Below are 13,997 nucleotides of genomic sequence, written 5' to 3'. Positions count from 1 at the left end.
CTTTGGTCTCTTTCACTCATATTTTGAGGTCTCGCAGCTCTATGGTAGATCACTTAGCTAAAGGGGGTGTTGATAGGTTGAATTTCTTTGTTGCTTGGCTGTGATTTAGTTCTTTGTACTGCTATTTCTGAGAATAGCCTTGCCATCTGCCTTCTTTTCTTATCTCAGGAGAAGTTGGCAGATTTGATTTGGGCTTTTCATTCCATTTTGTAGTCCATATCGGGTATATGATCTCTTGGTTATAGAACTTTCGATTTATATAGAACATTAGAGTTGAGGATTTGTAGTTCTTGTTATCTTCTTTCTCTTAAAAAAATTCATTTGTGTTTGCTGTTAGAAAAAAAAAATATAAACAATAAAGCTAATTAAAATAAAAAAGGAAAAGGGTTTTTTAATTAAGAAATCAAATGCATGCATAATACATTTTACATAAATATTAATCAAGAGATGGACTTCTCTATTTATTCACTAATACTACAATATGATTATATCAAGGAGCCATCTTGTGAATAAAGAAATTAATTGGCCCTCCTAAATCGGAAAGGAAAAGCTTGATCTTCACCCACAATCAATAATCTCTTTCCATTCTCCATGAAAATACTAGCATCCAAACATCTAAACCTAGGACAATTTGGCCTATCACAAACTGGACACCATATCAAGTTATAGAGACCATTATCATCAATTTGAATTCTAAAGAAGCTTTGATCTCCTCCTGTCACAATAAATGTCCTCGACACTTCTTCATCATTTTCTACCCTCCATCCGGTGGACTGAACACAAGTCGTAGAGGCTGAGAATGCAACAGTGAAAGGAATATCCTCTCTTACAACACTATCTCCATCATTTGGCGTAAAAACCACAGGAAGGCCTTGTGAAACGACAGTTGAAAGAGGTTCTTGACCAACGTAGAAAGGGCATGAGCCGGTGCGGTTAACCAAGGTTAAACCACCAGCAGTATCAGTGGCAGCTGGAAGCACGTAATATTCTACGCCGCTTGTAAGGGGCTGTCCATTGGTGTCGAGTATGGTTGTGGATTGAGCCATGGCAGTTGTTGCCATGACAAGCCATAAAAAGGTGAAGCTTCCGATGAATCTGAACATGGTTAAATTCTCTGGTGTATAAGAAACGATCAAGATTAAAGAAATTTGAATGTATGCATTTTTGGATAAGAGTTGTGAGGTATTTATAGGCTATGGTACGGTCATACGGACATGGTAAAGTCCAACTTGATAACCTTTGCGTGGATGATATAGTCGTATGTGTACAGCAGTTGACAAAGTAACAAAAATGGTTATTGTCAATTGGGATGATTTTGGTTTTCTTGGCTGCTAAGCTGATGGTTTCATGTGAATAGTTATCATTTTGGATTTGTTGATCATCTGTCATATACTAATTTTCGATCGGAACAAGTTTATCTAATGACAAAGTAAGAAACTTATTAGAATTTCAAATAACAGTTATATATAAATGACCTGCGACTGATATGGGATTCTAGTTCACATTATGGCTTAACCTAATTAATAAAATTATTGTCATTTTAAGAAAATATTATTGGTTTATGATATTCTAACCTAATTTAAGTGTTACGAATTAAGACGTTCATATCTTTGCAATTTCATCTCGTCAATTATTTAGTCATTTCATGGAAATATTCAAACAATTCCTATAAATGATTTTTTAAAATTAAAATATAAAAATTTTCCCAATTTTTGTGATACATATTATTTCCTAATTTGCTAAGAACTAACAAAAAATATCATACACTACAAAAAAAATGCCACATTGCGACCGATTTGCGATTTATAGGCAAACAGTCACAGATTTTAGCGCTGAAAATTCCCGCTAGTTTGGTTTTCGGTCTGCGACCCGAGTACTACGGATTTGCGACCGATTTTGCGACCACGTTGCGACCAATTGTTTTTCTATCGCAAAATTGCGCGCGTCAAAAATAGGGATAAGTTCTGAGACCGACTGGCGACAAATTTGCGACCTATATTTTGGGACCGACGTCTTGAGTCGCAAAGCGGTCGCAATTTTTTCGCGTAGTAAAACGACGTCGGACAATTAAAAATTGCGACCGATGTTAATTAAGTTTGCAACCGATAGGCGGTCGCAAACTTTAGGGCTTTAAACGCGATGCCCTCTCCTTTTCCTTTCTTCTTCTTTCTCTCTTCTCCTTCTCCTCTCCTCTCCTCCGTCCGCAGTGCCGCTCCAACCCCTCCTGAGAACGCTCCAGCCCGCGTGACGCCGCCACCGACGCTCCGGTCACTCCTCAATGCCGTTCGCCACCGTTTGGACATTATTTGAGATAAGACCGATTTGCATTTTATTTTTTTCGATTTTTTTTTTTTGCGATTTTTGTGTTTTTTTCAATTTATTATTATTATTATTATTATTATTATTATTATTATTATTATTATTATTATTATTGTTAATGTTGTTGTTAGTGTTGTTGTTAGTGTTGTTGTTATTATTATTATTATTATTGTATTATTATTATTATTTTAATTTGGCGTAAATTGTTACTGTTATATATAGTATTATTATTATTATTATTATTATTATTATTATTATTATTATTATTATTGTTATTGTTATTATTATTATTATTATTATTATTATTATTAATATTGTTAGTGTTGTTGTTAGTGTTGTTGTTGTTATTATTATTATTATTATTATTATTATTATTATTATTATTATTATTTTAATTTGGCGTAAATTATTATTATTATTATTATTATTATTATTATTATTATTATTGTTAATGTTGTTGTTAGTGTTGTTATTATTATTATTATTATTATTATTATTATTAATATTGTTATTGTTATTATTTGAAAAATAATATTGTTAAATAATATTACTGTTATAGGTTTAACCTTTTTTTTTTTAATTTTGTTGAAAAATAAATCGCATTTATACTATAATTAGAGTTACAAACATCAATAACAACTAGAGTTTAATCCCAAATTAATTAGAGTTTGCTATATAAATCATTTGGTTCAATATCTCCTATGTTCACACTAATAGTGATTAAAAGCAAAGTATATAATTACAAAAGGTTTAAAATACATTTTGAGGTAAGAAAGAAAAATTATGAAATAAAACAGAAATTTAAAGACACAAAAAAGATTGGAAAAAAAAAACCATCAACGAAAATGAGAATGTGACTCAATTTTTGAAATTTTTCTAAAAAGAAAGAAAAGAAGACCAAAACAAGTAATATAATTTGGTTCAAAAAAGAAAAGGAAAAACAAAAGGAAAGAAAAATATCTGAATTATATGTATAAGTGAACTTTAATTTATTTCTTCTAACTTATATGTCTTCATCTCATTTAAAAAAAAAAAAAAAAAACATTTCACTCACAACAACAAAATACAAATTTCTAATTGAAAAATAATTCTCAATTCACATATTATAAGTATTAACCACACACACACACAAGAATCAAGAAAACATCCATTTAGATTAAAAGAAGGAAAGATGATTACATAAATATTGCCCAAATGGGTTTTCACCCAAGACTAGCTAAGGGAACTACTCACTAATCATTTTCAAATTACAAAGCACAAGATTAAGAAGAAAAGATAGGTCTAGAACCATCCTTGTCCACAATAGAAAATAGAGATAAAACTCTTATTCCTGTTGCTAACTATAGAGTAAGTTCCTTGAGCAAAACCAAAGATAAAAGAGAAGGAAGAATAATCTTGACTTCCCAGTGGCTCTTTCTTCTAGGGTTTCTAAATTTGTGCTTCTCTTAATCTGAGTTGCTCCCTAGCCCTCGTGATTCTCTTTGAATCTCATATTTTTCTTTTTATAGTGCAGGTGATGATGTAGGGCATTTTAGACATTCTCCGACCAAATCTTTTGCTTTTAGTGCCATAGGGGAGAATATACGGTCAATTCTATGATCGTGCTTTATGTGATGGCTCTATGCTTTGATAAATACACGGGCCGACATATGGGCAGACAGGTAGAAAGGGTCCTTTAATTGGAACCCAGCTAAAATATACAGCAAGTGCCCTTGCAGTAACTTTGATTTATAGACTGTTTGACTATCTGTGTTTCCATTGAGTCTTCTGACTTACTGGAGGAGAATACACAGCTGGTTGACTGGTTGTGTATTTTACTAGAATGTTCCTAAAATGCCCCTTGCTTTAGGGTTTTCTCTCTCAAAATGGTCAAACCTACACTATAAACAAAACAAATGCAAAGTATGCACAATGCATGCAAAAACTAACTTTAATTTATTAAAAGTCCCTAAAATTGGACTAAACTAGAAAATTAAAGATATAATTATGTATGCATGAAATGCACACATCATTGTAGTTAGTCAACTTTTAAGTTCTCGTCGTGTCCATAGATTGCCGAGTGAAGAACCTAGGAAAACATAAAATGACTTTTGTTCCCCACTTTTGATGGCATTTCTCTGCTAAAGTTTGTAAAAGATTGAGCAAAGCTCAGACTCACAAAATTTACAGAGCTCATCAAACAATTCTTTAAGGACCAAATCCACTTTATAACTGATATCCTTCAGCAATATTTCAGTGTAAATAAAGCATGTAGAAGCTACCAGCATAAATTGCTGTCCTATTTTCTTCTCCTAAAAAAATATACGATGAGGACAAAGAATTCTTAATTTGTGCCTTATTGGATGTTATAAAAGAACCGAGCATGTTAAAAAATTTGTAATAATGCATGCAGCTCAATCCACGATGAACAATCCCTCAACTTTCTCCTTCACTGCCGTCGTTGCTAGTGGGCATCATATTTCTTAAAGAAACTCAAAACACCCAAAATACATATTATTTTATTTTATTTTATTTACGTAAAAAGAATATAAATATTAATTTTTCTCCCTTACCCCACTCTTTTTGTGTCTGTATGTGTAATTGAAAATAGAGGTTTCTGGTTTTCTGGATTTTCTTTTCTTTTCTATCCTTTTTGTCATATGGTATCTCAAGAATTACTTTTCTCTTACAAAAGAAAGAGATGATGGCTTCATCGGTTTCTTGCTTTGAGAATTTGAGTCCTCCTCTGTGAATAGGCAAAACAATTCCAGTACTTGCTCTATTTTTCTTAATTTTCCTACGAAATGCTCTGTTTTTGCCTAATCGGATTGCTTTTTGAAACATAAACGAAGAGAGAGAGAGAGAGAGAGAGAGAGAGAGAGAGAGAGAGAGAGAGAGAGGCTTTAGATGGGATTTGGTGGGGGTATGAGAAGAAAACGGGGACCCACAAAAGGATTATGAGTTAAAGAGATGAAGCTTTGTAAAGGAGAAAAAAAAAACAATGGGAAAATAATTATTTCATCTTTGAGGTTTTACAAATTTAATTATCTCATCCTCGTATTTTTGTATATTAGGTATTTAGTTCTCGAGATATGATTCCGTCTCGTTAACTGATCCTTCCGTCCGAAATTAGCTGCCTTTTCAGTTAAATGAAGCTAAAACACAAGAGAGAGGAGAGAGAGAGATTTTAAAATGACTAGTATAACCTTTTGTTATCCACTATCCATAATTTCATTAAAGCCTCCACCACAATCCCACCATCGTTGCCAACGACGCATACTCTACCAAAATCCCATAATCTTGTTACTATCTATCAACAAAAATTACGCAAATGATGAAATATGTTGCCTATAATTATTTTTATCAGCTCAACAAGAGCTAATAGTTTATAATTGTGACTAGACAAAAAAAAAAAAAAAAGGAAAAAAAACAATTCGATTTCATCTCCTTCTTTCATCTTTTAATTTGTAACTGCAAATGGACAGCAACCAATTATAATACGAGCAATTTCTACACGATAAAGACTTAGAATATGTGTAGATTGATTGTATTTATATTTTTGGGATTTCCTATACCAACCAAAAAATACCTGGCTTAGGGTGTAGAAACTTGGAAATGAACTTGCCTAGATTGTTACCCATAAGAGTGACAAGAGCCATATCTTGAGAAAGCTTAATTTTTGGTTTTAAGTACCTTCCAACATTAGCAAAGAGAATTTGGGGAGATGTACAGATAATAGATTGGATATGGGAATTGGAGAAAGTGAACCACAGAACTAGAATTTTCAATGGCTTTGCAATGAGAGATGCGAATAGAGATTACTTATGTTTCAATGATTTTAAGGTTTTTAATTAGGTAATCAACAAGTGTTTGGTTCTTTTGAGGTTATAGCAAGTGAAGATAAATTATTTATTTATTTTTTTGAGTTTGTACAGTAGAGTCGCAAAAATGGAGATGAAGGAGAATAAAAGTGATAGTGGGTTTAATTTGTGTTATTATAAGGGTATTTTAGTCTTTTATTAAGCATTTAACAGCAAAAAATCGTTAGAATTAGACGAGAGGACCAGTCAATGGGACAGAATCAAATCTCGAAGACTAAATGCCTAATATACAAAAATATAGGGATGAGTTAATTAATTTTATAAAACCTTAGGGATCAAATAAATTAAAGCAAAGTTTCCATCGATGTCTTATGGGCTCAGTGACTGGTTTTCTTTCCCTGTTCTGGTGGCTTCTTACGATTACTTATCTTCTCGGATAAAAATCAAGGATCCAAGCGTCTCTTTGTTGGACTGCCTCTGCTCCAGGTTCTCTTATATTCATTGTGTAGATGGTTCATCTAGAGGAAAGCCAAAGCCCTTTGGTATGGGGGGGTGTTCTTAGGGATCATTAAGGGCATCCATCGAACCGCCCAAACCGATCTAGACCAACCAAAATTGATTCAAAATAGGGGTTTCAAAAGATTGATGGTTTGGTTTGGTTTTATAAAATTTAAAAACCGAGCTTGTGGTTTGGTTTATGATTTTAGAGTCAAAACCGTTCAAACCGAACCAAACCATATATATATATATATATATATTTTTTTTTCAATTCATTCTTTTTGGATGAAAATTTTCTTTGCATTGATTAATTTATATTGAATAGTAAATTATGAGATTAATTGAACAATAATTTCTTATTAATTAGATAAATTATAGATTATTTTATAAAATATTCAAAAAGATTCATGTAAAATTAGATTAATATATGTGTATAAGCTATATGCATATAAAACTATAATTTTTTTATAAATTTTAGTAATAGATGTACTTAAATCAAAATCAAAATTCTATATTTATAATTTGCTTAATTATTATCTCACTAAATCTGTAACATTTTCATATACTATACTAAGAATATACATATAAAAAATTAATTTAATAACTTTTAATAGCTATTCAATCTGTATTTTATGGCATAATTTTTATTAATTCTTTTTTCTTATTTAACATTATGTCAATCTCTTTTTTTTATTAAGTAGATGAATCAGAAAGTTTAATCTTTATTATTTCAAACCGTCTAAACCGAATCAAATCAAATGAAATTGTGATCAAAGGTTTGGTTTGGTTTGAAATTTTTTTATGATTTCATTTTGATTTAATTTTTTCAAACCGCCACTTTAGGTTTGGTTCGATTATTATATTCAAACCGATCCAAACCGACCCATGAACACCCCCAAGGATCATAATGATTCAGTTCTTTGTCTTTTCTCTAAAAGCTTTGGTGCGTTGATAAGGCTGAACTGTTAGCAATCCTTTTTGCCTTGGAATTCTTCGAACTCTTCTCAGTTTAGTGCTCTTCCACTTATTATTGAATCAGATTCTAAGCGTGCTATTTCTTGGACTACTAAGGCTGCATCTAGACCTTGGAGCTACTGGTCTGATTTCAATCGATTGGATTCAATCTTATCTTCTCTTCCTTTGGTCTCTTTCACTCATATTTTGAGGTCTCGCAGCTCTATGGTAGATCACTTAGCTAAAGGGGGTGTTGATAGGTTGAATTTCTTTGTTGCTTGGCTGTGATTTAGTTCTTTGTACTGCTATTTCTGAGAATAGCCTTGCCATCTGCCTTCTTTTCTTATCTCAGGAGAAGTTGGCAGATTTGATTTGGGCTTTTCATTCCATTTTGTAGTCCATATCGGGTATAGGATCTCTTGGTTATAGAACTTTCGATTTATATAGAACATTAGAGTTGAGGATTTGTAGTTCTTGTTATCTTCTTTCTCTTAAAAAAATTCATTTGTGTTTGCTGTTAGAAAAAAAAAAAAATATAAACAATAAAGCTAATTAAAATAAAAAAGGAAAAGGGTTTTTTAATTAAGAAATCAAATGCATGCATAATACATTTTACATAAATATTAATCAAGAGATGGACTTCTCTATTTATTCACTAATACTACAATATGATTATATCAAGAAGCCATATCTTGAGAACAAAGAAATTAATTGGCCCTCCTAAATCGGAAAGGAAAAGCTTGATCTTCACCCACAATCAATAATCTCTTTCCATTCTCCAAGAAAATACTAGCATCCAAACATCTAAACCTAGGACAATTTGGCCTATCACAAACTGGACACCATATCAAGTTATAGAGACCATTATCATCAATTTGAATTCTAAAGAAGCTTTGATCTCCTCCTGTCACAATAAATGTCCTCGACACTTCTTCATCATTTTCTACCCTCCATCCGGTGGACTGAACACAAGTCGTAGAGGCTGAGAATGCAACAGTGAAAGGAATATCCTCTCTTACAACACTATCTCCATCATTTGGCGTAAAAACCACAGGAAGGCCTTGTGAAACGACAGTTGAAAGAGGTTCTTGACCAACGTAGAAAGGGCATGAGCCGGTGCGGTTAACCAAGGTTAAACCACCAGCAGTATCAGTGGCAGCTGGAAGCACGTAATATTCTACGCCGCTTGTAAGGGGCTGTCCACTGGTGTCGAGTATGGTTGTGGATTGAGCCATGGCAGTTGTTGCCATGACAAGCCATAAAAAGGTGAAGCTTCCGATGAATCTGAACATGGTTAAATTCTCTGGTATATAAGAAACAATCAAGATTAAAGAAATTTGAATGTATGCATTTTTGGATAAGAGTTGTGAGGTATTTATAGGCTATGGTACGGTCATTCGGACACGGTAAAGTCCAACTTGATAACCTTTGCGTGGATGATATAGTCGTATGTGTACAGCAGTTGACAAAGTAACAAAAATGGTTATTGTCAATTGGGATGATTTTGGTTTTCTTGGCTGCTAAGCTGATGGTTTCATGTGAATAGTTATCATTTTGGATTTGTTGATCATCTGTTATAAAAACAAAATGTCTAAATTAATAACAAGATAATTCGTATTGATATTGGTATTGCCAATCCCCGGTAACGGCGCCAAAAACTTGACGGCTTATTTCGCAAGTGTACGAATCGCTATAAGTAATATATGATGAGTAAGATATCGTTCCCACAAGGATTGTAATCCAAGTACCAAAATTGTGTTATCTCGTTATTATTTAAACGATAATTGAGAGAATTATTTTATAAATGTAAAATGAACAAGAGTTAAGTAAACAAAGATTGATTAAAAGAAATCAAGGAATTGAAACTACTAGGGATTTTGATTTCACTTAATTCTATCCAATTTATTTCATTAGTTCATTAATCAATTTAATTATTCAAGTAGGGGAAACAACTCTGAATTCACTAACAAGCTCTTCCGATGTATTGCTAGCTATTTTAATTCCATTTAATTACTTATCTTCCAATAGTGCAATCAGATATGAATTAAATCATTAAGTTATGTAGTTATTTATGAATTTACAATTTAAGGTTGATAAATCATAAAAATCCCGCATGAGTCAAACCAGCTTCCGCATCAAGTTATTATTCTCATGTGTTTTATAACCTTTTCATATCAAAGATCCTTCTTCCGATAATGATAATTGAAATAACTCAATCTAAGGAAGAATTCTGCCTAGAAGCATTAAGTTCATTAATAAATCATAACTTGAATAAGGAAAAATAAATCTAATTGCATAAATTGGAAGAGAGATTAAGCTACATCAAACTCCTAGTATAAGAATTTAGTTACACATAGTACTTCAATAAAACCCAATAATACTTAAATAATATTCCATAATCAATAAGGATAATGAAAGAAATAAACAAGATTAAGAGTTTAGAAATAAGAACTAGTGATGAATTGCTTGGATGACTTCCTTGAAACTTTGCACAACTCTTGAATACTTAACTTCTAAAAATAAAACTATATACAAGCTATAAAATGAGAGAAAGATGTAGAGTGGAGTGTAGTGTAATGTGTGGGATGGGATGGATAATGGATCCTTCCTCTCTTTATATAGACTTCTTGGGAGAGAAATTCTACATTGTTTAGGGAATAAATTCCACCTTGTTTAGGGAATAAAGTTCTCATTAGGCCCTAAATTTCTCTCAATCTTGTCTCTTCCATTTGCATAGATTGGACCTTGGTTTGTATGTGAGGAAAGTTGTCCAAGATTGGCTCCATAAATTGGTGGAAGTTGGTTGGCAACTTTTTGATGGGAGCGGGTATAAAGCGGAAACAACCCTTATCGAAACCATATGAGGCAAACTAAAAACATTATCGAACAAATCAATAAATTGACCTCTTGAAGCGCAGAATCGCTCACCGGTCTTCTTTCCAGAGATCTTGGAGTCACCCACGATCTTCTGCAGTAATCCCTAACTATCTCTCTTTTGGAACTCTCTGAGTGGCAGAGAATAGAATAACGTGCGTCTCTTTATTCTTAGGGTTTTCCAATCTTATATTAAAAAAAGCTCTCTTCGATAGGAAGATTTTTTTTTAGTATAAAATAAATTAAATAAAAAATTATTTAATTAAAATAATTATCAATTATTTTAAAACTAAATAATTTATCTATTATTTAATACACCCTTAACTTTCCAAATAATTAGGGCACTACAGGGACCACAGGAATAAAATAAATCAGGCTACTAATTATAATAAGAACCTATGTAGACCAACATATTCTTATTATAATTAATCATGAATTATTCCACTAAAAACTCATGACTGAACTCCTTATTTATTTTACTATTCCACAACATAATAAAATAATGTTCCCCATGTTAAGATTACAGATGCTGTCATTTAAATAACTTACTGACAATTTATTTAAATCACAATATAACTTTAAGATTGTCGCTCAACTTATTTCATGTGTCGGATTCAATATCCACCTGCAGGGTTTACACTATGAAACCTTATAAGCTTACTTAAAGTGCATTATCAATCTCTAAACCGAGACATGGATTCTATCATTAATTAATATTTCACAAACACAAAATATCTTTGCCCAATTCACCGAGAATATTATTCCAATAATGAAACTCACCCTTTAATGAATCAAAGCACAAGACAATCAATGTTTGCTCATATTAAAATAAATCAAGATTAAGAACAATAAACATTATTTCTAATATCCTAGAGAATATGTTTAACAGTCAGTACTAAACATCCATTCTCTACTTGGTCCAATTAAATACATACAAAATGTACTAATCACAATTATTGTTCATATGCTAATAACATTTATTTAATGCAAATTTCCAATTAAATACAAAGAAATAATTGTCAATAGAAAATCATTTATAGCTATACTATTACATATGCATGGTTAATAGTATATCTCTATCAATCTCCCACTTAGACTCATAACCATGCATCTATAACTTTAACTCCCATTCCTTCTACATGACTGTCAAAAGTCTTTGCTGGTAAGCTTTTTGTAAAAGGATCTGCCAGGTTGTTTTCCGATGCAATCTTTGTCACTATCACATCTCCCCTTTGAACTATGTCTCGTATCAAATGATACTTCCTCTCAATGTGTTTTGCCCTTTTATGGCTCCGTGGCTCCTTCGAATTTGCAACTCCCCACTATTATCACAATAAAGTGTAATAGGCAATTGCACTAAAGAAACTATGCCTAGATCCATAAGGAAGTTCCTAAGCCATACAGCTTCCTTTGCAGCTTCAGAAGCTGCCACATATTCAGCTTCCATGGTGGAGTCAGCAACACAAGTTTGCTTAATACTCCTCCAACTTATGGCTCCACCTCCCAAGACAAAAACATTACCAGAGGTTGACTTCCGAGAGTCCTTATCAGTCTGAAAATCCGAATCTGTATACCCAATGGGTACAAGATCGTCAGATTGATAAACTAACATATAATCCCTAGTCCTTTTCAAGTACTTGATTATATGCTTGACTGCAGTCCAGTGTTCTCGCCCAGGATTAGATTGAAATCTGCTAACCATGCCAACAACAAAACAGATATCAGGTCTGGTACACAACATTGCATACATAAGGCTTCCAACTGCAGAAGCATATGGAACTGCCTTCATGTTCTCTATCTCCTCAGGTGTCTTAGGACATTGGTCCTTAGATAGAGTGATTCCATGTCTGAAGGGAAGAAAACCCTTCTTGGAATCCTGCATGCTGAAACGAGCAAGAATGGTATCAATATAAAGTGCTTGAGATAAGCCAATCATCCTTTTCTTGCGATCTCGCATAAGCTTAATCCCAAGAATATGAGCAGCCTCTCCCAAATCCTTCATATCAAAACGTTGGGATAGCCAATCTTTGACAGAATTCAACATACCTACACAATTCCCTATAAGCAGAATATCATCCACATATAGTACCAGAAAAACAACCTTACTACCATTCCATTTCTTATACACACAAGACTCATCATGACACTGATCAAAGCCAAAACTTTTGATCGCCTGGTCAAAACAAGTATTCCATGACCTAGATGCTTGTTTAAGCCCATAAATGGACCTATTCAATTTGCAAAGCAAATTTTCTTGTCCATTGTTTATGAAACCTTCTGGTTGCTTCATATAGATGCATTCATCAAGACTTCCATTTAGGAAAGCTGTCTTGACATCCATTTGCCAAATCTCATAATCATAATGAGCTGCAATGGATAGAAGAGTTCTAATAGACTTTAGCATGGCTACCGGGGAAAAAGTTTCCTCATAATCGATCCCTTCTTTCTGAGTAAACCCTTTCGCAACAAGCCTTGCCTTATAAGTTTGCACTTTACCGTCTATACCCCTCTTTTTCTTATAGATCCACTTACATCCGATGGGTTTAACCCCTTCAGGTGGTTCTACAAGTTCCCAGACTTGATTAGAGTACATGGACTCCATCTCAGATTTCATAGCTACAAGCCACTTATCAGCATCTTTATCTTGTAGTGCTTCATCGTAACAGACAGGTTCAATATTCACTTCTTCAGGGATTCTATCAAAAGCTTCTCCCAAAAGTGTATATCGAACCGGTGGTCGTCTAATTCTCCCACTACGACGAAGTACTACAGGTTCTGCAATCACACCTTCATTTTGCTGTGGCTGTAAAGCCGGCAAGTCCATGACTGGTGGGACTACATCTTGATCATGTTCTGGAACTTCAACATGTCTGTCATCACCAGGAGGCAATGAAATGTTAGAAGCCCCAACATTGTGCTCCTGTATATTTGGATCAACAGCTGCCACTTCAGTTTCTACATAACTCCCACTACTTTCAGGTGGTAGTGAAATGTTAGGTACTGAATATTCAGGCTGATGTTGATTTACTGGTCGACTAACATTTCTTCCACTACGACTAGGCAATGGAATGTCAGCTCCAACCATTGATGGTTTAGGTTGTTGTTCTAATGGAAAGGTTCTAGTTGGTATATTTTCTCCTCTCAATTCATACAAGGCTAATCGACTTTTGGGAATATGGTTTTTAATATAGTCTTCCTCAAGATAATGTGCATTGGTGCTAACAATGACCGTTTTATCTTGAGAACTATAAAATAAACCACCTTTCGTTCCTCTAGGATATCCAATAAAGAAGCATAAGTCTGTTTTTGATTCCAACTTATCTGCTTTCCCTTTCAGCACATGGGCTGGACAACCCCACATCCGAACATGTCTTAGACTTGGCTTTCACCCAGTCCACAGTTCTGTAGGAGTTTTAGGTACTGACTTAGATGGAACCAAATTCAGAATATATACTGCCGTTTCTATGGCATACCCCCAAAACGAAATGGGCAAATCTGAATAACTCATCATTGATCTAACCATTTCCATAAGCGTCCTATTTCTTCTTTCTG

The 13,997-nt window shown here is 33.4% G+C and overlaps 2 protein-coding genes across 2 annotated transcripts; both read right to left on the bottom strand.

Annotated features, from left to right (window-relative positions):
• Nucleotides 1-365: 365 nt before the first annotated feature.
• Nucleotides 366-1,163, bottom strand: LOC149496995 (kunitz type trypsin inhibitor 104-like). The gene has a single exon (XM_089720550.1). It carries the CDS (start codon nucleotides 1,101-1,103, stop codon nucleotides 519-521), a length of 585 nt encoding a protein of 194 aa, XP_089576676.1. The 5' UTR covers nucleotides 1,104-1,163; the 3' UTR covers nucleotides 366-518.
• A 6,966-nt stretch (nucleotides 1,164-8,129) lies between these two features.
• LOC149496994 (kunitz type trypsin inhibitor 104-like) lies at nucleotides 8,130-8,914 on the bottom strand. Its single transcript, XM_089720562.1, has one exon. The coding sequence runs from the start codon at nucleotides 8,861-8,863 to the stop codon at nucleotides 8,279-8,281; it is 585 nt and encodes a 194-aa protein (XP_089576688.1). The 5' UTR covers nucleotides 8,864-8,914; the 3' UTR covers nucleotides 8,130-8,278.
• Between the last annotated feature and the right edge of the window lie 5,083 nt (nucleotides 8,915-13,997).

This window comes from Jatropha curcas, chromosome 4, assembly GCF_041381405.1.
Source record: "Jatropha curcas cultivar XTBG-Jc1 chromosome 4, XTBG_Jcur_1.0, whole genome shotgun sequence".
Lineage (NCBI taxonomy): Eukaryota > Viridiplantae > Streptophyta > Magnoliopsida > Malpighiales > Euphorbiaceae > Jatropha > Jatropha curcas.
The sequence above is the reverse complement of the archived record's forward strand: the minus strand, read 5'-3'. Positions and strand labels throughout refer to the sequence as shown.

Coding starts and splice junctions, on each gene's coding strand:
- LOC149496995 (XM_089720550.1), bottom strand. CDS start 1,103: ATGTTCAGATTCATCGGAAGCTTCACCTTTTTATGGCTTGTCATGGCA.
- LOC149496994 (XM_089720562.1), bottom strand. CDS start 8,863: ATGTTCAGATTCATCGGAAGCTTCACCTTTTTATGGCTTGTCATGGCA.